General features: G+C 34.2%; 1 protein-coding gene across 1 annotated transcript in view; it reads right to left on the bottom strand.

The window, feature by feature from the left end:
- LOC129218399 (E3 ubiquitin-protein ligase HUWE1-like) overlaps positions 1-27,858 on the bottom strand; it is a 736,974-nt gene that overhangs the window by 548,101 nt on the left and 161,015 nt on the right. The window contains exons 7-12 of the mRNA XM_054852650.1: positions 18,746-18,824; positions 17,156-17,218; positions 16,538-16,657; positions 15,852-15,923; positions 10,902-11,001; positions 10,556-10,656 (exon numbers count right to left, since the gene is read on the bottom strand). Of these exons, the coding sequence (XP_054708625.1) occupies positions 10,556-10,656; positions 10,902-11,001; positions 15,852-15,923; positions 16,538-16,657; positions 17,156-17,218; positions 18,746-18,824 (535 nt within the window). The remainder of the gene's footprint in view (positions 1-10,555; positions 10,657-10,901; positions 11,002-15,851; positions 15,924-16,537; positions 16,658-17,155; positions 17,219-18,745; positions 18,825-27,858) is intronic.

The raw sequence follows: 27,858 nt of genomic DNA, 5'->3' as shown, positions 1-27,858 counted from the left end.
ACCATGACTGATATGTCCTCATTGCCATTCTTCAGATGCAATGATACTTTAATATCAGTTACAGAGTTGAACCTCTCATTCCAACATAATGCCTAAAATTAAGTTCCAACTTTTCTTAAGAATACAGCTGAAAACTAATAGTAATCAATTTTACATTTGGAAGGCATTTTCATTGAAAGTAGTTATTTGGAGGTGAAAGTTTAAAAGAAAACACGAGGATTATACTTTTCTTTTTCAAAAAGTCATAAAAACATCAAGTATCTACAGTATCTAAATAAGAGGCAAAATTATACTTTAAAAATAATAATAAACAAGAAAGAAGCAAACCATGATCTATAACTAAAAAAATAATTTTTGCAGTTATTTTCAACTCATTTTTTGTTAACTGTTACAGGATTCACCCTCTATCTTGTGAATAAAATTCAAGTACTTTTTTGAGGACTTTTTAAGGACATTTGAAAATTTCTCAAGGACTTAAACTCTAATATAGGGCATGCAAAAAGATTAAAACCAGTTTTAAGAATAAAATTATTAATGAACCGTAATGGGCCATTCCATGAAAAAGCTGCCATTTTGTCCTGCACTGTGACAGCTTATGCAGTGGATCCCAAAAAAGTGTTCGTACACCTACGACTTTCAATGAAATAGGACCCTGTCCGTTAGGGTGGGTTGATTTCGACTTTTTTTTTAAATCGAAAACGCCCGTGGTGGGAAAAGTTGTGTATTGGTATCAAATGCTCGCATAAATAATTTTTTGGAAATCAAAATATATTTATATCCCCCGCCAGCATCTTAAAGTTTGGCCAAATATGTAAAAATTGACATTTTTTAAAATTTTTAAAAAAAATCTTATGTATATTATTTTTAATCGCCTGTAGTGGGAAAAGTTGTGTATTGACATCTAATGTTCATTAAAAATTTTTTTTGGTAATTAAAATATATTTATAACTTCTGCCAGGTCCCTGAAATTTCGCTAAATATGTAAAAGACTTTTTTTTATAAATTTTTTTTCATTTCTTATGTATTTTTTTTAATCACCTGTGGTGTAGATAGTAAATAGTAAGGCCCTTTGTTTATGAACAAAATAATTATCATATTACAACTGTATCTCAACAGTTGACACCAACAAGACACAAGCTATAGTACAGCTTGAGGACTTTGTATTTTCCAGGAATGACGTTTTACTTCATTTGAAAAAAATTAAAGAGACTAAGGCTCCGGGACCTGATAATATTTATCCAAAAATTTTAGTTGAATGTGCGGAGGAATTAGCAGATGTAATCGTAAATATTTTCAATGCTTCTTATAACTCGGGGACAGTGCCAGAGGACTGGAAGCTAGCTAACATTACACCGCTCTTCAAGAAAGGGTCTAAAGGGAGAGTGGGAAATTAAAGACCTGTGAGTCTAACTTCGGTGGTTTGCAAAATTTTTGAAACATTGATAAAAATTAAGATAGTAAATTTTCTAGAGACTAATAATCTATTGACTAGTTTTCAGTACGGTTTCAGGAAAGGTAAAAATCTTGTGCAACTAATTTATTACATTTCTATGACAAAGTTACCATGGCTTTGGACAATAAGAAGCCTGTAGATGTTGTTTACATTGATTTTCAAAAAGCTTTCGATAAGGTACCGCATGTTGCTCTACTTAGCAAATTAGCTGATATAGGAATAGGAGGGAAAACTCTATTTGGGTAAAAAACTGGCTGACCGGAAGGAAACAAAGGGTAGTTGTAAGGGGAAATTATTCTAATTGGCGTGAGGTTTTAAGCGGGGTTCCTCAAGGATCAGTGTTAGGGCCTGTTTTGTTCATTGTTTTTATGAACGATATTCACAAAAATATTTCTGGGAACATGAATTGTTTTGCTGATGATGTCAAAGTTATGGGGACTGTAGAAAATGAAGAACAAGCAAAACAGCTGCAAGAGGATCTAGATCATATTACGGAGTGGGCTGATAAATGGGGTATGGCTGTTAATATTGGGAAATGTCAAGTGCTACATTTAGGGCATGGAAATAAATGTACAAGTTATTATTTGCAAGGTTCAGTCATTAGTCAGGCAGACAAAGTTACTGATCTGGGGGTCTTAATAAGTCAGGATTTAAAGTTTAGCCAACAGTGCAGCATTCCTAGTAACAAGGCCAATAAGATGCTTGGGTTTATCAATAGATCTATTTCAAACAAATCTAAAGAAGTTCTTCTGCCCTTATATAGAAGTTTGGTAAGACCTCATTTGGAGTATGCTGTTCAGTTTGGTCTCCTTATCTTAAGAAAGACATTAATGTATTGGAAAGGGTTCAAAGGCATGCTACAAGGCTAATAAATGGACTTTCTCACTTAGACTATGCTTCCAGGCTTAGAAGGCTAAAAATGTACAGTCTTGAGCAAAGAAGAGACCGAGGGGACATGATTCAGCTGTTTAAATTTATTAAAACGAAAGATGTTACGGGGCTAAAGTTTAGCACTGAAAACAGGACAAGGGGTCATTGTTTTAAGCTATTTAAATCTCAGGCTAACATGGATGTTATTAAAAATTATTATTTTAGCAGGGTAGTGGAACCTTGGAACAGTTTACGGGAAGAGGTGGTAATGAGCAAGGGAGTAGTTTTAAGAGGGCCATTGATCTTTACTGGGGATTGTAAATTGACTAGGACCAGTCTAGCTGGGCCCAGAGCATGTTGCTGGTCGACACTTTTGTATTTGTATGTCAATTGCACGCCAATGAGCTACCTTTACGCTATCTGTTACGGCATCTTGATGGAAGCACTACAGGTCCTTTTACATATAATGGTCCTATAGGGAAGCTTCTTGGCACATGTAAGCAGCCACCAATTGTCAATTTAAAAAAAATCGCTTTTGATTTGTCAAGATTGATACAGACAGACTTGGCACTGACCAAAAAAACTTGTATCAAATATGCTAAGCAATATGTTCAGGAAATTGTTCAACATCACTGTCCACCAAATCACCAGGAAAGCTATATCATGCTAAGTGGCTTACAACAGCAAACAGAGTACTTCGTTTGTATGTTGGTACAAAAGAGTCATCGCTGGAAATAGGGACTATTGTAGAATACATTATAAAAGTGTATGCAAAAGTTTGGTTTTTGATTAAAACTGAGCCTTTATGCACAGCCGGTGCACAGCATCTTTGGGAAGTTATCCACTACTCAAGATATATTAACGATGATTTGAAATCAGTAGTTGACCCTGTTATATAAAGAAATGGTTTTTTTGGTCATCCAGAAAACCTGCTGATAGCCATGATCAACGGCATGCGATCCTCAGTAAGGAAATTAGGCTACAGAACAATCCTGAAGGCCCGAATTCTTACTAATGAAACTGTTCATGATTTTGTCATTCCACCTCTAAATTTTCAAGCAAGACTATACAGAATTGATAAATTGGCAAAATTGTGTCCTTACAGACCCTCCACTCACCAAACATATACCCAATGCGGAACTTGAGTGAACTTGAGTGCGGAATTGAAAGTGAGTTGTGGAATTTACCATGTCATACACAAGCAGTGGAAAGAGCAGTTAGGTTGGTGACAAGAAGCATCTTTTATCTGTTTGTGGAGAAACACGCCATGGTGGCTTTATACGTACAATATTGGCTTCCCGAAAATGTATGCCAAAATTTAAAAACAAAGCAATGTATAAGGTGTAAAACTTCTTTATTACAAAAACTCCGAGGTGAATTCTTAGTCATTTTCACTTAATACTTTGAGAAAATGAGCGAAGAGCTGCTGTAAAACCGCGACAATGGACTTCTGGTCTTAAATCTTTTATACCTATGTTTTAATCCTTAAGAATTCTATAGTGTGATTATAGAAAAATAAAGTATAAAAAAAAGATTAAATTAAAAAAAAAGTGTTGGATAAAATTTTTGCTTTAAAACGTCAAGATATTAAAAATTATGAAAATATTCCAAATGTCATTATTATTATTATTATTATTTTATTATTTATTATGAGTGAAGAATCTTACTAGGCAATCATTTTCACTACGGGTGATTAAAAAAATCAAACATGAGAAATTTAAAAAATAACAAATAAATGACAATTTTTCCATATTTGGTGAAATTTCAAGGGACTGGTGAGGGATCTAAATATATTTTGATTACCAAAAAAAAATTATATGAGCATTAGATGTCAATACACAACTTTTCCTACCACATGCGATTAAAAATATTATACATAAGATTTTTAAAAAAAATTTTTAAATGTCAATTTTTACATATTTGGCCAAACTTTAAGGGGCTGGTGGGGGATATAAATATATTTTGATTTCCAAAAAATTTTTTATGCGAGCATTTGATGCTAATACACAACTTTTCCCACCACGGGCGTTTTGGATTTAAAAAAAAAAGTCAAAATCGACCCACCCTACTATCCATTAGTTAGAATTAATATTTCGGAATAGGCATTTCATTATAAGATAGATCTATGATCAATTTTCAACAAACATTAAGATTTTTTTTTTTAAATATTAAATCTTAATTTTTTAAAAATCAAAAACCAAAAAGTAACGGAAATTTTATCTCATCAAAGTTTTCGTACATTTGAAAAATGTCTATTATATTATTGAATAATCTAACTTTTTATTAAGTTATTTTATAGAATATCATGTAGTATCAACAACACCTTTTAAATGTCTGGGAATAAATTTCATTCTTTTTTCTTTCTTTTTTTGCGTAATTTCTGAATAAGTGTTTAACCACACTTTAGTCGCGTTCACAACACACTTTTCGACCTGGTATATATCCACCCTGGCTCTGCAAAAAACTGATTGAAAAATTCCCCGTTTCCATGTAAAGAGAGGTTTAACATTGTCCCAGAGGAAGCGCTTTTTACCCAGCATCCTTAGCAGTTACACCCAGCAAGTTGTCAAAATATTTAAAATTTTTATTTATTTTTTCTTGACTTTCCGGTGCTGGGGAAATGATATTAATAATACTTACCTATTTTTATGTGAGGGGACTCTCCATATCTTGACGCTGCACTAATTAAATGCGGTCTCAAAACTTTCGTTCAATCCTGCATGCGTAGTAAAAAATGTAAACAAACCACACGGTGCATGATTAACGGTTCAGTTAAAACTCACTGTGAAAAGAATCTTTTTCGTCAATGTAACTGTTTCAATGAAATTAAGTGTTGCCAATATCATTTTTGAGTTTCTTTGGTCGATTTCATCAAACTTTCAACAACGAATATGTAAATTGTGTGGATCGTCATCGAGGTGGTATTTAAGCGGTGGACATCCGTCCACCGATCTCGCTCTCCCCTGCTTCCACTACAAGGATGTCTCCTCCTGTATAAGCTGCTGTTGTAGGCTACCAGTCCAGGGATTTATCATCCTGCTGATGATGGAATCATGTTTAACCTGATCCACCTGCCGAATGAATTAGGTTGGCCGGCTTTACGTGGATGTTTCAAGACTTCGATTGGAATCACCTGACAGAAGACGGTTCAAGATTACTGGACTTTGCCATTATCAAGATGAACTTTTTTGAGCACCTGTGGTATAATTGTTTGATTTTCTTGTTCATGTTCGCTGCAATACTTTTTATTGCTGGATAGGATTCTACACGAATACTTTGTTTTTAAGAAGCTTTTGCTAACATGTTGTATTTTCGGTACTAATAAATGTTAATGATTTACTTAAATATGCTTCCTAATTTGACTCAACCAAGACATTTGTGAGGTCCACTTAAAACTTTAATTAGTTTTTCCTCCTGACACAAGTAGACGAAACCCCCGCTTTCGTGCCAGAAGCAAACAGGAGGAGAAAAATTCCACATATACCTTGCAAATAACCGGAATGCGGTGAAAAGCAGGTTTTTTCGGGGTCGAAAGTGTCCATGGAAACGGCCCTTTTGAGTCTTACTGTTTTAGTTCTATTCTCGTTTCAAAGCCGCATTTTCGTAATCTAGCCTCCAGATATCTCTAAATATGTTACATTGAGTTCAAATCTGGAGATTGAAGGGGTATTTTCTAAACTCTAGGACAATTTTTGAGGCACTAAACATAAACCTTGAAAACCGCGTGCTTCTTCTCGTTATCTTGAATAAAAACAAGGTTGTTTCCGATAACCAAATTTTTGGCTAAGAGTTTAAAATTGGTTCGTGAAATATTTAAATGAGCAGCATGATTCATTATTTCATCAAAAAATTCCAAATTACCAAGTCCTCATGCTGATATGAACACCTTCACCGTCATATTTTAACTGGTCCAACTATCGTATTACCCGCATTATCCGGCATCCTAGAAAGAGCAAGGTTGACCAGCATGCAGGGAAATTCAAATTTTCTGTCATGATGGATAATTTTTTCTGTCATACTAAATTGAACTGTTTATTAATACTAATAAGGTATGTATAGAACATATTCATTTTTAAGCTGAACATATTATAATAAAAAAAAAAATTTCCTAACCTCGATTCTTCTGGCATGCCGTAAAGGACCAGGCAAGTATTATTGAAAAACTGGTGATCCCCGAATTTTGGGGCATGCAGGATAATGCGGGGAAATACAGTAAGATCTTAAGATTAAGTTCCTAATTTTTTCTTCCATTTACAATTATACAACAATTTAACCAAAAATGTTGAATTCACTTTTATTTGTAAGTAACATGTAATTCCAAAACGGTTTGAGCTTATCGATCATTGATTCTGCGACGAAAAGCGTAAACCAAGAAAATTACTGCAGGAAGGGCTCCCATTTAATCCAGCTAATCAGAGAACTTGCCAAACAATTTTAGGTGAAAATTAAATGTAAAAATTTTCATTTAACTCTGCAGAAACTTTTACAGCACTCAAATGTGTATTTTTCATAAATTTTTTAACTGTAAATCTCCAATCATGCTTTGTCAACTTAGCCAGTTGATCTTTTCTTACCTTGTTTCTGGTCCAATTCTTTTCTTTAAGGCGATAAGGGGCTTTCAAATGAGTAAAAATTGGTCAAACAAAGTTTTTCATTCATAACATTTCTAAAAACTAGACCTTTAGCTGAACCGTTAAAAAAAAAAGTATTGGATCCGTGGAAAACTGGCGAAGTTATGATGGGAAAAAAACCAAAAACTAGACGTTTTCGGTAAAAATATGTTCATATTTCAATAAAATATAACAAATATACTCCACAAAACTAATCAAACAGAAAAATCTTTCACAACAAAATGTTAACAAACCACTTAAATACTTGGCATAAAATTTTCAGCAAATTCAAATAATAATTTGTTTGCAAGGAGCAGTTTGAATTTTTGTGGGAGCCACGCCCCTTTTTTTACTAAATAAAATGCATATGAAATGCATGAGTAAAAAATGCATATAATGTTTTCATTTTTAATACTTATACACTTCAAATGAATCATAAGACCTTATTTGTGGTGAATTTGTATTAAAAACTAAATTATTTATTCAATAATGAAATTTGCAATAGTAAAACAGAAAATGTTGATTTTCTCAAAACCTAATTTTTGACATAATTACAATTCAAACTGCTCCTCACAAACAAATTATTATTTGAATTTGCTGAAAATTTTATGCCAAGTATTTAAGTGGTTTGTTAACATTTTGTTGTGAAAGATTTTTCTGTTTGATTAGTTTTGTGGAGTATATTTGTTATATTTTATTGAAATACGAACATATTTTACCGAAAACGTCTAGTTTTTGGTTTTTTTTTCCCATTATTTATCTTTACCACCAAATTTTCGAAAAGCAATTCTAATATTCTATTTTCGGTTGTTTTACGTATCATATTTTCTAGTATTTTATAATTTTGATGAAATTTTATTTGCAAGAAGTAATATGACAAAAGCACTATAAAATCTAACTTTAAATTTTTTAAAACATTAAGTTTTAAAATAATTCAAACAAATTTTACACTTGAGTTGTTATTTGCATCATGTAACTGTGCTGAAAATTTCAAAGGATTTCATTGAAAACTACTTTTAAAAAAATTGAAACCGCCGTATCACCTTAAAGCATTTTATCAAGCACTTTACTAGAGAACTGTATAAATAAACTAATTTAGAGACATTTCAAACCAATTTACCACTACTCATGAGTGCAAGTTTGGTGATGTGTTCAAGATGGAAAATATTTTTAAAAAAAAGCAACTCCCCTCCCCACATCGCCAAAGACAACCCAAAGTTTTAAGACTTCAATTTCGAAAATGTTTCGAGAAAGACCCTCTTGAATTCCCTAACTCTTAACTCACTCAAAAATAGCCAAAATTGCATTTCAATACTTCAGCATAGAAAAATTTTGGGGGGAGAGAGACCTCCCCCTCCCCGAACTCTTTCCCCTAAGTTCAATAAATTTAACCTAAAGTTGTAGTTACCCCTTTTTATCGCCAAAGATTTTAGAATTTATTTTATAAAATTTATCGAGAGGAAGCCTTCAAATTCCCTTTTCTTAAGTCCCACAAAGATTACCTAAAGCAGAGTTCTGAAAACTTCAGCTTTGAAGAGGGAGAGGGACCCTGAACCCCACCCTCTATGTTCATTTAAGATGGTTTAAAGTTGGGCCTAAAGAGAGCCCCCCCTCCCCCCGAAACCCCTCGACATTGTCAAAGACAGCCTAAAAGTTTTAAGACTTCAATTACAAACATTTTTCGGGAGAGGGTCCCAAATACTGTTTCTCTTAAGTCATTTTAGTATACCCTGAAATGGTTATTAATGCATCAGCTACAAAACATTTTTAGGTTAGAACACCGAAACCATCTCTAATAAATTCACCAAAGATTGCCTAGATTAGTGTTTTTAAGACTCCAGTTTCCGATTTTTTTCAAAACCTCATTAAAGACAGTCTAAACATTTTTGACCCTTTTTTTTAGAGTTTGCAGAGGAGAAATCCTAAACCACTCCTAGCTTCAAAAATTGCATAAAATTAAGTTTTTCGGCTTCAGTATCGTGGGTTAATATTTTGGGTTTGGGGACTTACCCTCTTTGCCAGAGCAGCGTTTTATCAAACTCGTGCTGCTGTTATTTTTCTCGTTTCCTTTCTCCCCCCCCCCCCCCCCCGATTTTCATTCTAGCGAGTGTTAGATTGAAAGTCATTGGAATTTAGTTATTCTTCAAGTCTTAGAATATTTTACCAGAAACATGTCAAAGATGCAGGAACAGTTGTCCATCGGTGTTTCAAACCAGCTTGAAATTTGCCTCCGATTCTTTCCAGAATTCCCATTCTTATTAAAATATTCAAAATCCCCGATAGTTCCCGTTTTACCTGGTATGGAGGACACCCTTTGATATGGCGTAACCATTTCATCCCATGGCTATCACACTCAACGGGTGATTCAGATTCAACTCTAAAATAATTTAAGAGCGCATATAATTTTCATTTATGCGTGTAAAGTTTGCAAGAAAAAAAAACTCCAATGAGAAAAAAACAAAGGATGATCGAAAATAGCAAGTGAAAAATAAAAACGAAAGGCGATCAATTCTAAAAATTAGCGAGAATAGCGAGCAACTCTGCGGTCTGCAATGAAGTGAGTTGGAAATAACAGAGATAACTAAAAACGGAGAGAGTCTAAAAGCCGCTCCTCCAAAAGCACGTTGCAAACAAAACAGGCACATGACAGAAAATCGAGAGAATGTAGATGTAAATTCATGGTTATGGAAAGGCCCAGTAATATTAAAGCATATTTTTCAAACACTCGATTTTTCTCTTTTTAGTAAAAACTGAAGGAAAGTCATCGAATTTCTTTCCGTTCCGACCTCCGTCTCAGAAATTTTGTTAAAGACTTAAATCGGTCCTGAGATGGAAGGTCTTGCACCCATACCACTACTGTGAGGAAAAAATTCAAATTTCGAATGGTGTTAGTGGTTTTAACAAATACCAGCAGTTTTAAAGTTAAGTGCACAATATTAAGGAATAAATAAAAAAACTAAAGCTAAATGACTTTTAAGGGTTAACACAATGCAAAAATGATTAAAAAACCACATATGATGATTTTAATCATGAATTTATTCAAAAATATTTGAGTGTACAATGACTTTTGTGGCGTATTATTTCTCTCTCTCTCTATTCTTTTTTTGACCCATTTCAAACAGAAGATCCGTCAATATTTTGAAAAAACTACAAGGTTTTGTTTAGAATGACAGAGGAATATCATTCATATTATTTTGGTTTACTAAAATATTTCAAAGTGTACGAACATCATTAAGAGCCCCTGAATATTTCATCGAAGAGTAATTGAACAAATTGTCACACATACGTTTGTGATTTCAGAACACAAATTTAAATGCTTTTGTTCATTACCATATTAAATTATTTTTTATGAAATTTATGTGGTGCAGAACAAAGTGAGTTTTCCATGGAATGGCCCTACTGAATATTTTCCGATTCGGTATGCAATACATTTTGTAAGCCTAAAATAAGTGAAATGTTTTGAAATAAAGATAAAAACTTCCACTCTTCAATATTTAATTTTTCGTTTTTCTTTTAATTGATAATTCAAAGTAATCAATAAATCAAACTTGCAGCAATTTGACTTAACTCAAGTTGAAAACAAACTTTAATAAATAAAATTAGTTATAAAATGATAACTTACAATTAGACTATTATCTTGTAATTCCAATACATCAACCAATTCTTCAATGAGGCCATTATACAAAAGAGAATTAACATTGTCAGGCACTGCATTGCAGTAAACTAGCAAAATAAATTGAAAAAAAAATCTTATTCGATATTTTCAGCAAATAACATTTAAGAAACATATTAAACATTTACAGAATATAAGAACTACAATATCAAGGCACTCGGATAAAATCAATAAAACTGTTGATAAAGTATGAAGCTGAGTCAAAATACATTTTTCAAACTCAAAGTAGGATTTTAAAAAAGAAATATGTTAAAGTCATGACAGTTATAAGGAAACATTATTAAATAAAAGCTACCTAGCACTGATAAGGCTTGAAGTCTGGCTTGCACACACAGCATCCTTTTGGTATAATTTGAAAAACTGTAAGCTAGTCTTATGTGCGTGAAGAGCTGCATCTATAATGAAAGAAATTTTTATTTTTTGTACATGAGACTAATAAAGTGTTGATTTGAAGATCTTTATAAGGATTTAATATACACAATACAGGATAAAGTACAATGTGAAAGCAGAAAAAGTTTTGATATTTTTCAAATACCAATTTTTGCATAGAAGGCAGAGCAAACGATCATTGTTTGAAGCTATTCAAACCTCAGGCTAATCTGGAAATTACAAAACATTATTTTCAGTTGCGTTGTAGGCACTTGAAAATGCTTACCAGAGAGGAAATTTTTAAGAGGACCATTGATCTTTGCTGAACCACACTAGCTGGGTCCAGGCTTGCTGATCATTGCTTTTTTCTTGAGTCCATTTGGCTTAGCTATAAGCTAAAAAGGTCCATTTCACTGTAATTTCCTTAATTGTAGCTTCTAATAGGACTTGGATCCAACAGTTTCAGAGAAGGGTGGGGCGGGGAGTGTACATTTTGTAATCAATTCACAACCACTTGAGGAAATTCTGGAAACGTTTTTGCTTTTAAAAAAAGTTTTTTTTTTAGTTGAGGGACATATTTTTCAAAATGACTGTACAAGTGGATCTCGGGATTATGAAATGACCAAATACTCAGTAACAAAATAAAAGGAACTCCTATAAAGTCGGGCAAAATTTTTCTGAAGTTTCTATGATATTCAACTGGATTTTTTTATTAATTGCCAAATCTTTTGCCCAAGATATATTGAAATTTATAAGATGCTATCTTTTTGCCCATGCACAGAGATAAATGAATTGTTTTAAGTGTTCATACTTCAAATTTTCAAAATTTTTATTTCAATTTTTAGTCTCTAGTATGCTGTCTAGTTTTCTGAAAGTTTGATAAATCATGACGGAAAACTCTGTGTTATGTGCCAAAAATATGCAAACAAAATTGATATTTTTGGAAAATAAATGCTTATATCCTTGTGAATATAAGAGATACTTTCAGGGAGATGAATAAAATTATGACATGTAGTAAATAAATTGCTGTAGCACATTCCCAGCTATTGACAACAAATGATCAAAAAACGTTTTTAATTGCATGAGTTTGTTGCTTCTGTCCTAAATGCGTGGATGCTTAAATTTTTGTTGAAACCTTTTATGAGACAAAAGTAACAGAACAATTGAGGCAGCGAGAAGCAAAGGGATGTAAGTGGACGTAATAAAGTTTCGAGTTAAATGCATTTAAAGTTCAGATCCTAGGTAGGCTTTCATCGAGTTTCTTTTCTTAATCGTGCTATATCTCAGCACCTACCAGGGCTGAGTACCATCTTTTGTCTCAAAATAGAGGAGAGGTTCTCAGGGCCATATGCAAGAGGGTGGATTATAGGGTTCAAACCCCCTCAAATTTTTCAGCCAAAGAAATGCTTTCACTTATTTATTTTATTTATTTACATTTTGATGACAAAAATAATAACGTAATTGTTATTTCAATTTTATTTGTGAAATGAAATAAGTATGACTGAAAAATTTTACAAATGCATTGTGTGTTTATGGTAATTATTGAGAAATTCATTTATTATGTAACAATATGACACATTTTGTAATAACATTCCCTCCTTCCATTTAGATAAACTATTGTAACAAAAATCAATAGAATACACTTTGAAACCAAATTTGATAGACCATACAAATATTTCAAAAAATGTGTTTGGTAAAACCCCATCTGAAACATAAGTCTAGTTACGGCCCTGGAGGTTCTCCTACTATTTGCACTGGTTATCTCCATTTTTTTTAACTTTAGCACTTACATCCCTTTGCTTCTCATTGTCACAATCAGTGGCGGATGGGCCCGGTGGGCCGCCTCTGTTGGGGCCGCATTGAATCTTTCAATTAAATAGTGTAAAAAAAAAACATTTCTTTTCTTTCCTTTTTTTGCTAATAAAAAAAAAATAAATATCTCTGAAAATTTCATAATAACCCGGTATATTTCTAAACGACTTATAAGAAAAATGCTGCAAGAAAAGTAATGGTTACAAAATTCAAAAAAAAAAAAAAAATCTGCAAACTTATGCTGTGAGCAATCAGATATTTTACTGTGTGGCAGTAAATTCATTAGTCGGCTGATAAGATAACTTTGTTGCATAACTGTCCAGGACCTTCTATTACCCTAACAGCTGCCTGTAATAAGTCTTTAGGGGACAATGATCATGTAAAGGCAGGGTCGTCGCCAGGGAAGGCGTAGAACTGAAGCTGCCAAATTTAATTTAGGGATGAATAAAATAAAATAAAAAAAGAAAGAAAACTTTCTCAGTATTAAAAAAAAAAAGTAACAATACCAAGTGGAATTCCCGTAATAAAAAGAATTTTTTCAGCAAAATTTTGAAAGAAAATGCAACCCTTGAATATTAAACAATTAAACCTTTGAATATTATTCAGGGGAACATCCACAGTTCTTTATTATAATTTACATAAATAAAAGCAGCTGAAATTTTTCGGGACATTCTGACAGATTTAGTAATTTTTTTTTCAACGTAAAAAGTATTCAGTACATAGTACAAACCTATGACATGTTTCAACTTAGTACAATAAATGAATAGATTAATAATTATGGCCGTTTCATAGGGGAATGCGTTAAACAGAAAAAAAATTAAAGTGCAGTAGGGGAGATTTAAAATATTGTAATGAATACCAAACGTTTGAATGCATAAATCGAAAATACAATAAAACTTTAAGATATTCTAGCTGGTGGATATTTAAAGTAAAATAAAGTTGGGAGAAGACCTACGGTGTCACTGAAAAGTACCGCATCAGTCCAAAATGTTAAAAGATTATTTTAACGAATCGCAAACACTTTAATTTCAAACAAATTTAAACAGGTTGGAAATTGAAAATTTCACTATGAAAAAACCAAAGAACTAAAATGGTTTTGTAAAAGAAATACTGCGGGGAGGTTTTTCCATAACATTTGTATCAATAATTTAATAAAACGATAGGGAGTCCGCAAAGAATGCGGAAGGGAGAAAGATCCTCGAGCCCTACCATTCATTTTACACCTCCAAGGTAGATTAAAAACGAGTTTTAAAACTTTTATTTTGAAAGAATGCAGGGAAAGTTTCTAAATCAGAACCAAGTCCCATCTCCTATTGCCTGTCGTCACCAAAGATGGCCTACATATTGTATTTAGGACTTAAAATTCGAAATGCTTCCAGGAGAGTGATCACCCAAATCCTGCAGAAGCACTCCACCCCATCTTTAAAGATAATTTAAAATTTTGTTTTTAGGACTACAATTTAGAAAATTTTCAGAGGTCATCGAATCTCTCCTCCCCCTTGTATCACCAAAGATAGTCTGAAATTTCATTTTTAGGGCTTCAATTCCGAAAAGATTTCTAAGAAGAGCCTTCGAACCCTTGGTAACATCAGTGAATATCATCTACGACTTTGTTTTAGAATTCAAATTTCGAAAAATTACCGAAGGAAGGTCCCAGAACAGCTTTACTGACTAAAATTACCAAAGATCGTCAAAAACTGCGTTTTAAAAGCTAACTTCGAAAATGTTTTGCGCCCAACACGCTCGCCCGTCCCCCCTCACGTCATTGAAAGTCGACGAAAATAATGTTTTTAAGCTTCAATTTCCAAGAATTGTCGGTCTCCTTTTACGTTAATAAAGAAGACCTACAATCCTTTTCTTTAGATTTCAGTTATGAAACAATTCCTGGAGAACACCCTCGAATCTCTTTCCGTTACATTACCTAAGATCATCTACAATGCATTTTTAAGACAATTAATTTAAAAAAATTCCCGGAGGGGGGGGGGGGAAGGGGATCAGATCTTTGTTATCATTAACATTGTCAAAGATAGTTTAAAGACGTTCATTGAAATATACATTCTCTTTTCACGCAATATCGCATGAAAAGTTCCCTATCACACACACACAACCGTTATTTCACATAAGACTTTGAGATACTTGGGTGGGGGGGGGGATATCTATCGGTAACAAACTTGTTGAAAAACTTTAGTTTCAAAAAACATCACCCTCCCCCCCCCCCTCCAAAGAGTGTCAATTGTCACCTAAATTGGCGCATCGGGAACTTCAATTGAGAGATTTTGCGTAGAAAGAATTCCTGAACGCCCTCCTTTCTCCCCAGTGTTTGCGAACATTGCTTACAAATACGTTTCAAAGCTCTGATTTTAAAAAAGTGTTGGGAGAATTCTCCAAAACTCCCTCCCGCAAATATCGCCCAAGGTCATCCAAATATAATATAACAATACGGTTTTGAAGCTATAATTTCAAAAATTTTCCAGGGGAGTGCCCTTGAACCCCCCAACATCTACACGAATATTACATCTTTTACATCTGGAAAAAAAGGGTGAGGGGGGAGCGTCTCCTCTTCAAGGAGCAAGTCTTAAGGGGCCGGCTGACCTGTAAATGCCAGGGCCGGTTCATGCTGTCCCATCCGCTGCTGGCCACAATGGTTCTTTTATTTAGCCAAAAATACTTTAAAATGGGAATTTTTGCAAAATAATGCAGTTTTTCCGTCCACCACTCATTTGATACACAACTCAATGCTGAAAGGAGTGTAAATAGCTATATTATTTTGCATCCAATAGCAAAATATTTTAATTTTAGGATTAGAAATGTTTGCTTGTTTTAATTCGATTCTTTCTAAAAATTATTTGTAATCGGTTAGATTTTTCTTCCACGAATCATAAAAATAGCACTGTAAATTTATATTTTAACAAAATTAAATCATTACGATTCAGATATGTATTTAATGTAATTAAAAATTTTTAAAACTTTATTTCTGTCTGGCGTGCATTATAGGAGGAGTTCTGTGGCATGCCGGCTAATGTGGGGTAGTACAGTATCAAGAAAATGATTATTAAAAGCGTACCTGTTTGTCTTCAGGAACTGCATATTTATCAACAAGTTCCTCCATTATTTGAGAAGGTGTTTTATACGGAATCTAAAAGATTCATGAAAGATTTCAGTATCACTCAAAATTAAAAAAAGCATGTAAAATTACAATGCAAAAAGAATGAATGCATAGTCGAATAGAAAAGCATAAGGCATTAGTTATAGATAAAATGACGCAATATGAAAACTAATCTGTTGCATATTATTTAGAAAGTTATTTGAAGTTTGCTAAAGTATCTATCAACTGATCAAATGTTATATAATTGAGTAGTTTATTCCAGCAACCCTCAATCAGTGGACAGGCTGCAGAAAAATTCGACTGGTTCACAGATTTCGGCTTGTACAAAGCTAAAAAAACTCTTTACTCAAAAAAAAAAAAAGAAAGAAAAGAAAAAGGAGAGAGAGAAAAAAGAAGAGGAAGAAAAAAGACATAGTAACGATTTTGAGATTAATTTTCTAATTTTCAATAATTTTTCAGCAGCGAATATTCAGCCAGATTGTGGCTAAATATTACATATTCGACTAAATCACTAAGGAACATGTCAAGTAAAATCATGACAAGAAGTTTTCATGTAAACTTTTTAACTGTGAACCAAATGTGAATATATTTTTTGCCGGCACTGTATAGCAACCAGATGTAATAAAAAAGGATATGATATTTACTTTATCTACATGATCAATGTGGATGGCAATTATTGCATTTGATTGTTTCCTTGGAATTTTGTCTCCATGGGATTCTGCATAATATTCAAAATGTAAAGTTGAAGCACTTGGAGGATAAGACTGAAAAAATATAAATAAATCTTTAAAAAAGATATTTTCAAATGTTTGTATTTTATATTGTAAGCCCATAACAAAGAAATTTCTTTGATGTTATTATACATTATAAAAGATTCTGCTTTAATCACAAAATGATACAGCACATAAAGACTTTTTTTGGGGAGGGGGAGTTCTTTTAATAATTTAATGATTTGTTCAAAAACAATGAATCACATATCAGACATCTAAAAAGGAAATACAAAAAGTTTTGACAGTTCATTTCTAGAGGTCTTTGATTTATATTAAGTGAAGAGTACATAATTGTTCATTACACAGTCAAATCTCGATAATCCAAGTTGCTCAAAATTGGCAGCAGCTTAGCTTGGATTACTGAACACTTGGATTACACAGACTATATACAGGGATGAGAGTGGTGTGAGAGCAAAAGTCATCTTTGGAACATTGGCAGGTAAACTACATTTTTAAATCAGAGTGACATATCCTCAAATAATAGCTACTTACACTGATTGGTAAATTCTGACAGCATTCTGCAAGACCAAATCCATTTTCTTTTCCTCCCCAACTCTATCAGTTAAAAGAAAAAGGAATTATTCCCTACTATAGAACAACTATGTCAAAGATTTAAAAGGGCATACAAGAAGCTTGCAAATCTATTTGTTGATAACTCATAGCATTTGCAAAGTGACTAAATACATAGTGGTTCATTACATAAAAATCTACCAGAAAAAAAAAACAAAAAGAAGCATTGTGATAACATTATATAAACAAATATTAAAGTGCAGAGTGAGCATAAATGATGGATCCTATACTGCCGTGCTAAGCACAAAAGTGGTATCTGCACATTTTGTCAAAATTGAGCTATCACCAGGTGGTTCTTTGTCACATATTTTTCAAAAATAGAATGTTTTATGGTTATTAGTCGATAGGAAATATTTTTTTAAAAATTCCAAAAAAGTTTCATCTGAATCAAATGCTTGGAGGCGCAAAACTTTAAATGGGAATTTTTCATTTTGAACTCAGCTACATATACCACATTTGCGCTTAGAAGGGTAGTATAATAAAAAATGGTTTTCAGAACTTGTACATGGTACAATGAGTGATGTATGAGTGTAAAGATAAACGTGTCAAAGATTTTTCAATAAGAAATTTTGGATGTGTGAACATTTTTGTTACACGGCATACATTCAATCTGTAATCCCATTCACCACATATTCCGTGTGATGTGATTTCTTTCCAAGGAGTTCATGTCATCAATCAACAATGACAAAAACACAGAAGCAACTACAAGAAGGCTTCACAGAATCAATACATCGTTATGAATCACTGACAGGTCCACTTGTGATGCACTGGTATTCATTTGACAGAATGGTATCACAAAACGTGTGGAACTGTCTGGATTACAGATAGGATATTTACGGTATTGAATGTCTCATGGAGTAATTCTATGATTTTTGAAGAGAGATAAAAGCTTTTGTCAGTCAGGTCTGTTCAAAATAAATACTCCTGCTCACACTTGTTTTAAAGACGTCATGATGCCTTCTTTCTCTCAAAGACTCCTCTGGGTACATTTATCTTACCCTTTCCTAATCTTTTAGAATTGCACTAACAGTATAGTGAGGTGGCCTAAAAGAGCTTTCCAAAAAAGAAATAACTGACCGAGAAACAACAGCATAAAATATTGAGAAAAGGTCAAAATGAAAGAATGTTGGTAGCGAAAATGGAATTAGAATAACAATTGGATGTCGACCTATGGGGTTTCCCGCAAATGTTTGTGAAGTTAGAGGCATTTGCCCATTGAAATTAGCGTTGGGTCAACCATGAGAAAAAAATGTGTGTCAAGTTATCAGGGTAGTCGAGTTATCTGCTTGTGTTGAGTTACGGAAGTTTCACTGTATGTATAAATATTCACAGAGCTTAATTTGCACAGAAAACCATGGGAGCTGAGCACTTGCATTTCTTTTCATATCTGAATTTTAAGGTTTTAGACAAAATTCAGACTATTTAAGTATGAAAATAAGTTTTGAGGACCATAGGCCTCCATTTTTTTTGTAAGAAATTAAGCCCCGTATATATTATTATTATTATACTTACTTCAGCAAGATATAATAGTCGAAGTAATAACGTCTGTCGTTTATCAGCACTTAATCTTGTTATGAAATTGGATCTTTTGCTACAAATAAAAAACATTTTAGTTTTAAAGCAAGTGAACAAGTTTTGAAATCAAATATTAACATAAAAATATACTGATTTAATATATGAAAATCATAGCAATAGCTGGATGAATAAATGGGGACTTGTGTTCAATACATTGTTTCTTTTTCTGAAACATTAAATCATCATGTACTACGTGATTTAGATTAACACTTAACGGGAAGTATTTCATACAATACAAAAATTAATTTTACATTAATGAAATTAAAAGAAACATTTTTAAGGACATATGAATGATTTACTTAAGATGATAAATTTGAAAACACAATAAATACCACAAAAATTGTGAAGAAAATGCAGCATATACATATTTAAAAGCTACAATGCAGCCTTTCCTCAGTGAAAAATTGTTTAACACACAAATGGTCATGAGAGAACATTTTTCCATAAAAGAGAGAGGTTGTGTTCACCATCGCCCTTTTCGTTGTGTGTTGAGCACTTTTGCACTGATAAAAAGGCTCTCTTGTAGACTTGAAACAGCAATATTTCAAGGTTAGACCTATGCAGAAGACGCAGAAATTTATCCTTAACGTCCGTAAACTATCCCTAACTTTTTCAGAAAACTATCATTAAACAATCCTTGGGGGGAAAAAAAGATTTTTTTATGAAAAAACACTTTCTTTACTTTAGTTTAACGAAAAAAAAAATAGACACATCACGATATAATTTCATTTTGTCTGACTGTTTAATTTGCCAAAGAATACTGTTATGCTTCCAATGCAGAATTTTTTTTTTCTTCACTTCTATAACTTACTGATAACATCTGAAAAGCAGTGCGGTTTTTGGGAATTGAGTTTTAAGGATCAACTTTTTAAAAATATTCTACTCTATACACAAGGTGCAGCAGGTATTTAAGAACAAATTGATGTCCATAGAAAAAAAGGAACAAGTTGAGGAAGAAGAGCATTTATTACAAATTGAAGTTTTCGATCAGGTGGTCAGATACATTTTGGACGACATCATTCACAAAACCCACCAACAGCGGCAATGACAACTTCTATACGCTGTCGAAACCGACTGCAGGCAATATTGAGATGAGTCTTCGGAATTTTTGTCATAGTTTCAAAAATAATAGCTCTAAGAGCTGCAACTGTGATGCGGGGAACGACTATTAGAGTCCCTCTCAACTACGCCCCACCCACTGCAGTCGATTGGATTGAGATCTGGGGAGCCGGGAGGTCAAATGATAGGGCATGACAAAATCGTGAAAATTTTTGATTAACCAATCTTGAGTTTTTCTGGCTTTATGGACTGGTGTCGAGTATTGTTGAAGAACATACGGTCTCCGACGTGCTACAGTAGTGATCCAGGACTGAAAAACTCAGACTAATACCTTTGTGTAAGCAATTCAGGCACTTTGACAAAAAAAAAATGAGGAGGCATCACGTCTTTCCCCACACCAAGAACCATCCCTGATGCTGGAAATTTGGTATGCATAACCGCTGGTACCTCAACAGGGCTTTTACACAGCCAACGATCTTTTTTTTGCAATTCACCTTTTAGTCCTGAACAAAGTTCTTCTCATCCGAGAAAAACCAGAGCAGTCTTGGCTCCTAAGAGTGTGTGAGATTGTTCAGAAGGCTTTTGGCTCTAGTCAAGGAATCAACCTTGGTTCTGTAGGTCATGAACAGTCCTCTCCGCATGACATATAATTAGTAACGGAGGTCCTCATGAAGCACACGTCGGATAGCAGTCTCATCAACCTGCTGCTCATTAGCGAATGCACTCATCGATTTCCAGGGGTCCTCATCGATAGTATTATGGACCGGCTGACAAATTCAGGTGTCCCAACACTGTCAGAACATCGACAATGTCGATTCCTTTGCAAAACTGCTACCGCATCCCCCTTTGCAGCTCTCGACTCTCTATGAGCTTCGTAAACAAATGACCTTCAAGAACTCTGCAATTTCTGAATCAGTCTTCCCTGAAGCCAAGGAGAGATTAACCGTATGCCTCTTCATTTCCCCGAGTAAGAATAGGGTCTGCAATTTCTATCTCCAACGAAAAAATGTATATTTTTGTAAAATGCAGAAAAATGTGGCTCCTATAATGTGTGTCCTCAAATAGCTGCCGCACCCTCCCGCATTAGGGTGTCCCAAAAAAATCAAAGTCGTTTTTTGTTAACGCATACCTTCTTCTTCTTTTCCTTTTATGTCAAAACCGTTGAAAAAAATGTTTCATGCAATTTGAGACATGGTAACCCATGCAGACTTGAGCCTAAGCGTGTAAATACCACATGTATTCCTAAGCAAGCGAACGCTGGCAACGCGATACTTTGCAAAGCTCAAAACAGCTGTAAATGGTGCACAGAGAGCAAATCAAAACAGATGTAGGGGCTTATCAGTGGCAATGTGCAAACCATCAAACGTGTCAGTACGAATACACCTCTGTCAGTGAGCGCAGTATAATTCCTCCATAGTGAGCGAAACATGGCAGTGGAATTGCGTAGCTCGAAAAAAGATATTTTTACTTCCTTTTACAGATAGCTGATGTATATCTCACATGACTTCCTTTTACTCCAATTTAATATAATTTTCCCATTACTTGCAATTTTAATGTGATTTAATAGTTTACTCTCAAAATATCACCAACAGTGGCAAAATTTGTTGCCAAGTTGGCAACCAAAATGCTGACGATATATCGCCAAGTGTCCGACAAATTATACCACCACTTGAGTTTACATCGAAATTAACAATGATTTCCCAACAAAAAGAGGCAAAAGACCCCTTTAGAAACACCCGAAGGCAACCAAAAGGAGAAGTGCACAACTATACTCCACTAGGAGTCTATGTACCAAATTTCAATTTTCTAGGACATGCCGTTCTTGAGTTGTGCAACATACATACACACATTAGGGTGAGCCGAAAAAACGATATTTTTGATAAGCAACTTCTAATAGCAAAAAAAAGTTGTGTATTGCCAATCTAAACATGGGAAAAAAAATTAAAAAATTAATATTTATGTCTTCAGATTGTGCATTGGCAGCAAAATTTGAAAAAAAAGGTAAAAAATGGTCAATTTTCAAATATGTTTATAAAAATTCAAAATTTTTATTCGAATCCCATTTAAATGTTTCCTTTTAATAATCTTTTAATATATCTTTGAAAATATGTAATTCCTTTACAGTTTTTAGTTCACGCATCAGCCACAAAATTATGTGAAATCATCCAAAAAACGACGTTTTCGGTTTATTTTGTATATTGCGGTATTTCTTCTTTTAGATCCCAACTGTATATATTTTTTACAGTAAATGTGCACTATACAGCTCTTTGGTGGTTGCACTTGGTGTTCCACCTGCAGTTCCCAAGAAGAATGATTATTAACAGGACTCGTACATTTGTAAAGTAACTTACAATAATAATAACTATTTGGTTTTAAACAAGTTTCTACATTTCAATCAAGGTTTGAAGTTGAACTTGTGACTAAATTTTTGCATTGAGGATTGCGAGCACAAAGGTTTTCACATTAATCCATATTTTGTCTCATCCTAAAAAACACCCTACCTACAGACTCACTAACCATTTTAATAACCCATTTCACAGCCAGAGTGTAAAAGAGGAACATTTACAGATTTATAGGTAAAGTATCAACTGTTTTTGCAAAATTAAATATCATGAATTTAGAAAGAACTCTAAGTTTTTGCAAAATTAAATATTATTAATTAAGAAAGAAATCGAAGTTTTGCAAACTTACTTAAAAAGCAAGCAAAAGTATTTGGATATTGTTAATGTAATACAGAAAGGAAAATGTGACTTTGATCTCGCTCCCACACAAAACTAAGATGTTTTAGTCATTAGCTTTCGTTAATGTGTACTAACAGAGTGCTGGGGCAGTCTAATATTGAAACTAAACTACTGGTAGAACGAAGGCACTTGTAAATAATATCTTTAAAAATTATGCTTCTGAGGTTTGATATAATTAAAATTTTAAAGAAAAGAATAAACTTTTCCTTGAAACATGGAACTGTACACTTATTTAAAGTTACAAAATCTACAAGTCAGATGTGTGATAATCTTTTACAGGGTTCGTATACACTTCTTTAAAACAAAAGTAAGGACTTTGTAAGGACCAAAAATTCCAAACAATAAGATCTTCTGAACAGAATTTAAAAAAGTTGGCGCACACATTTTCAAATTCAATCTATTAGAGAATAATGAACAATATAGAACATAAAAGATAAAATAAAAAAATAACAACAAAAATTCCAAAAAATGTGACATAATAAAATAATGGAGGGGAAAAATCAAGAACTAGCAATCAGATTAAATATCTTTTAATTCCGAACTTTTTTCCTGTAATTTTACATCCAAGGAATTTATTTCTATTTCTTTTTCAGTTAGTGTTTTCCTTTGTTCATGTGATTGAATGAACAAGGCCAAATGATTTGCTTTTGCATTTGTTTCCATTATGTCTTTTTGGAGAAACATTTTCTTTTTAAAAAAATTTTTCTTCCTCCTCTAATGCTTTACATTACTTTTGTTTTGTTTCATTCTTTCCCTTTGATTTTTCAGTTTCCAAATACTGGGTGTATTTTACTCTAGCGGATGTAGCAGCTGCTCTCATTGCTTTGGTTATTTGTATGTCATTAACTGACACTTTAAGCAACTGTAATCTTGTCCTGCAGCTTAGGAGATCAATTAGAGAAATTTAATTTCTTAAAATACTGCTGCTTGCCCTCCACAGTTTGGGTGAAGTGAGTCGCAAGGGCTTTATTACGAAAAAAATCCGATTTTCTAAAATAGTGGCAGAGTAAAAATAAGGACTTATAAAGACTTGAAGCATTAAAATAATTACTTGTAAGCACTTATAAGGCAAAATAAAAAAGTAAGGACACATGGGCGCCCATATGCAAAGTTGCAAGGGGGGGCTCAAATATTTTCCCTGTGGTTTAGCTGGATATTTTCCCTGTGGTTTAGCTGGATATTTTCCTTGTGGAAACTAATTTCAGGACAGATTAGAGTCATTAAAATTTGACATTTTTAATAACTTATTCGTTAATGGCTGGAAAAGAAATGTTTTTACATTTTTACAAAGAAAAAAGTACTAAAAGCAAGGAAGTTCTAATTTCAAAGGGGGTGCTCTAGCCCCCTCTCGCCCCCCTATATGGGCGCCCTTGTAAGGACATGTAAGTACTTGTAAGGTCCCGTACAAACCCTGTTTCAAACAATGTGGATCTGGTGATTCAATAAAATGCTCACTTTGTTATTTTTGAGAAATTGTTATTGACCATGGCAATGCACTAAATGCAAAATATAAAGGAATTGGATTACAGTAGGGTATCCATACAACGCAAAAAACTACCAATCAAGAAACACTTCAAAAAGATATAAGAGAATTTCTTCCATCAATATTGAGATTAGAAGATTTGAACTACAGCAGTTAGTTAGCAGGTCAGCGTATTTACTTCCTCTGCTTCAGTGATGATGTGAAAAACAAGTATATTTTATCCTTTCTAGAAACTATTCATGTATTCTGAAGCGTGTATTCTTAACATTCCCATATCACGCACGGGCAGTGAAATGGATTGTGGAACTATTCACAGGGGTAGAAGTGGTCAACTTTTAATACATAGGACATTTTCCACCAAAAATATAGGACAAATATAGGACACCTTTTATGAATAATACTGATATGAAAAAATAAACAATACATAGTATATATAATCTAGATATTCTTGCATAAATTATTATCAATGATTTCAATTAATAATACTGCATACAGTTAAAAAATCCAAATAAAAGTTATAACTTTTACTTAGAATGAATGGATATCTCGCGTGGCTATACGTTCTTAGGCACTATCCACGTGTGGTCGAGTCGAAAAAACCCTCAACATTCATTCGGGGTGAGCAAAATGGAAATTAAGGTTGATTTTAGGGGAAAAAATTCTTTTGCAAATACAATACTTTCTTTTTGTAAAAGGAAGTACTGTATTCACGAAAAAAAAATCTCAGTCAAAAATCGACCTTAATTTCCATTTTGCTCACCCCCATATGAATGTTGAGTTTTTTTTTCGACTCGACCACACATGGATAAGTGCCTAAGAACATATAGACACTTGAAATAACCATTTTCACTATTTCCGAGAGAAAACCAACGAGTTTTCTCATGACGTCTGTATGTACGTACACTGGTGTGAAAAAATTAAGGACAAAGTCGAAAAATTAGCATATCAGCTGAACGAAGAGGCAGAGCGGACAGAAAGACCAATCAGGAGATTAAGTAAGGTGATGTACCGTAGCACATGCGCAGTTATGCAGACAGACGTAATGGGGGAGTGTCAGAGTAGTATAAAGCATGTTGTCGGTGTAAGATCAGTATTTCTGGCAAAGAGATTGCACGCCGTATAGCAGTTAAAATCACACCGAGTTGCTGCCTCAGCGAGAAATGGCGAATAATCAATCTGTTAGACGACATCTGGATGCTTTTACCCGAGGTCGAATCATTGGGAAGTTGGAGGAAGGCCGCAGTGTGACAAGTGTGGCTGCAGAGTTCGGAATTGCTCACAGCATCGTTTCACGACTTTGGAGACAATTTCAAAGTACAGGAACAGCTATCCGGGGGCTCAAGTAGTGGTCGTCCACGAGGAACCAAACAACCGCAGATTACCTCTATATTGTCTTACAGGCCAGAAGAAACAGGCGGCCGATAGCGGAAGAAATCGCTAGACACACGACACAGGCGAATGGACGACCGATATCGCGTTTAACCGTGGCCAGAAGACTGCACGGTGGTGGTCTCTTTGCACGACGCCTTATACGATGTGTACCTCTAACGCCTGCCCATCGGAGAAGGCGTTCTCTGTGGTGCCGGGAACACCGGAATTGGAGAGACAATGAATGGGGACGAGATCTCTTTACAGATGAGAGCAGATTCAGTCTGAGTAGCGATTCTCATCTGGAGAGAGCAGGGAAGCCGAAATCATCCCTCGAACATCATTGAAAGGGACAGGTATGGAGGTCGTGGTGTTCTCGTTTGGGGAGGCATCATGCTTGGTCGTCGTACAGACCTTCACATTTTCGACGCAGGTTCAGTGAATGGGACCCGTTATTGTAACGAGATTCTTTTTCCATATGTGCGTCTTTTTAGAGGCGCTATGGGTCCGCAGTTCCTATTCATGGACGACAATGCACCATGTCATCGCACAGTAGCTGCCGAACAGCTCTTAGAGAGTGAGGATATTGAACGTATGGATTGGTCGGCACGAACTCCGGACCTCAATCCCATCGAGCATGTATGGGATTTTCTAGGCAGACGCTTGGCAGCGCGTACCTTACCACCAGTAACGATTCAGAGGTTCGATTGGCGCTGCAAGACAAATGGGCAGCAATGCCTCAACAACTCATTAACACCCTCATTCTCAGCATGGGCAGAGGCTGTGAAACCTGCCTAGCAGTCGGGGGAGATCATATCCCCTACTAAAGACCGGATGTTTCTTGCTGGACACCCCTCACAGGGATGTTTCGGCCTTCAGTCGCATTGCGATCCATGCTTACTTTTTCAATAAAGCTTCTTTTTATCCCTCTGATTTCTCTTTTAGAAAGTGTTGCTTACATTACACATGTCCTTACGTTTTGGGGATCTTACAATATCAAATGTGTTGATTTGGAAAGCTTTTGTACAAAGTTATACTTGTCCTTAATTTTTGCACACCAGTGTATGTATGTGCATACGCGCGGGTGTATGTCGCATAACTCAAAAGCGGAAAGTCCTAGAAAATTGAAATTTGGTATGTAGACTCCCAGTGTGGTCTAGTTGTGCACCTCCCTTTTTGGTTGATTTTGATGTACACTCAAGTGGTGTTATAATTTGGCGGACACTTGGCGATGTATCGCCAGCGTTTTGGTCGCCAACTTGGCGACAAATTTGGCAATTTTTATTTTATTTTTTATTTTTTTTATATCTGGTTTCAATTTGGCCACTGTTGGTGATATTTAGAGAGTAAACTATTGAATCACATTAAAACTGCCAATAATGAGAAAATGTTATTAAATTGGAGTAAAAGGAAGTCATGTGATGCACACATCAGCATTTTAATAGGAGTGGTAAGACATGAAATTTTGAGCGCAAAACTTCCTTATAACGGACAACTTCTGTCTTTTTATTTTATAGCGTTCGAGAAGTAAATTTAATCTTTAGTGAAAGAGCAAAACTTGCTATTCACGAATGTATCATCTTTTGGGAAAAGGTACGCATTCCCATCAAATCTTCGCCAAATTGTGTGAATAAACTTAAAAACCTGTATCAAATTTAGAGAGACTTACAAAAAAATACAAAGAAACTGCAAGATGTATTCAGGTAGAGCCAACAAGAATTTGTAAGTACTTTAAACAATTTATTCGATATTGCACACATGCTGATGCTCTTCAGTTAATCAAAGTAGAGGAAGATAGGATTTTCATGCTACTCCAAACAGATTCCGGCCTATGCGGTCACTTAAGTGGAGTGGATAAAAAGCTGGCCCACAAAGAGGAAAGGGTTCGACTTTGAGCTGTCAAAGAAGGAAATAGGCGCATGACATACGATTCCACTCCAACATCCTCGGAATTGTACGAACCAGTACAAGAAGATTACTCTTTGTGTTCTAGTGAAAACATACATTCATAAGATTTCCCTGAAACATCAAAACTGGAACAAATATATCACAGGGTGGCGACAGGAACTGTGAAAAAAAGTTCCCTGACTTTTCCCAGATTAAGTTCACCAAATTTCCCTGATTTACGTTACCAATGATAATGGTTTCCTTTCTTTGCTGTACTTGAAATCCATTGTATGCTTGTATACAATGCGGTTTAAGTTGTGTAAAGTTGATGAACTAAAGATATATTTTTAAAAAATGCTACTTTTTTAACAAAATGGTAAAAAAAAACCATATCAATTTTTTTTTTTTGAAAAAAAAAACTACAAAATAGTATATTAAATTTTTCCACATGGAAAGATTATAGAATTTGATAAAAAGTTCTTTACTTCCAGAAACCAGTTAGCATTAGAATT

The sequence above is a fragment of the Uloborus diversus genome, chromosome 3, assembly GCF_026930045.1.
Source record: "Uloborus diversus isolate 005 chromosome 3, Udiv.v.3.1, whole genome shotgun sequence".
In the NCBI taxonomy this organism is placed as follows: domain Eukaryota; kingdom Metazoa; phylum Arthropoda; class Arachnida; order Araneae; family Uloboridae; genus Uloborus; species Uloborus diversus.
Note: the sequence above shows the minus strand (reverse complement) of the source record. Positions and strands in the feature narration are given on the sequence as shown.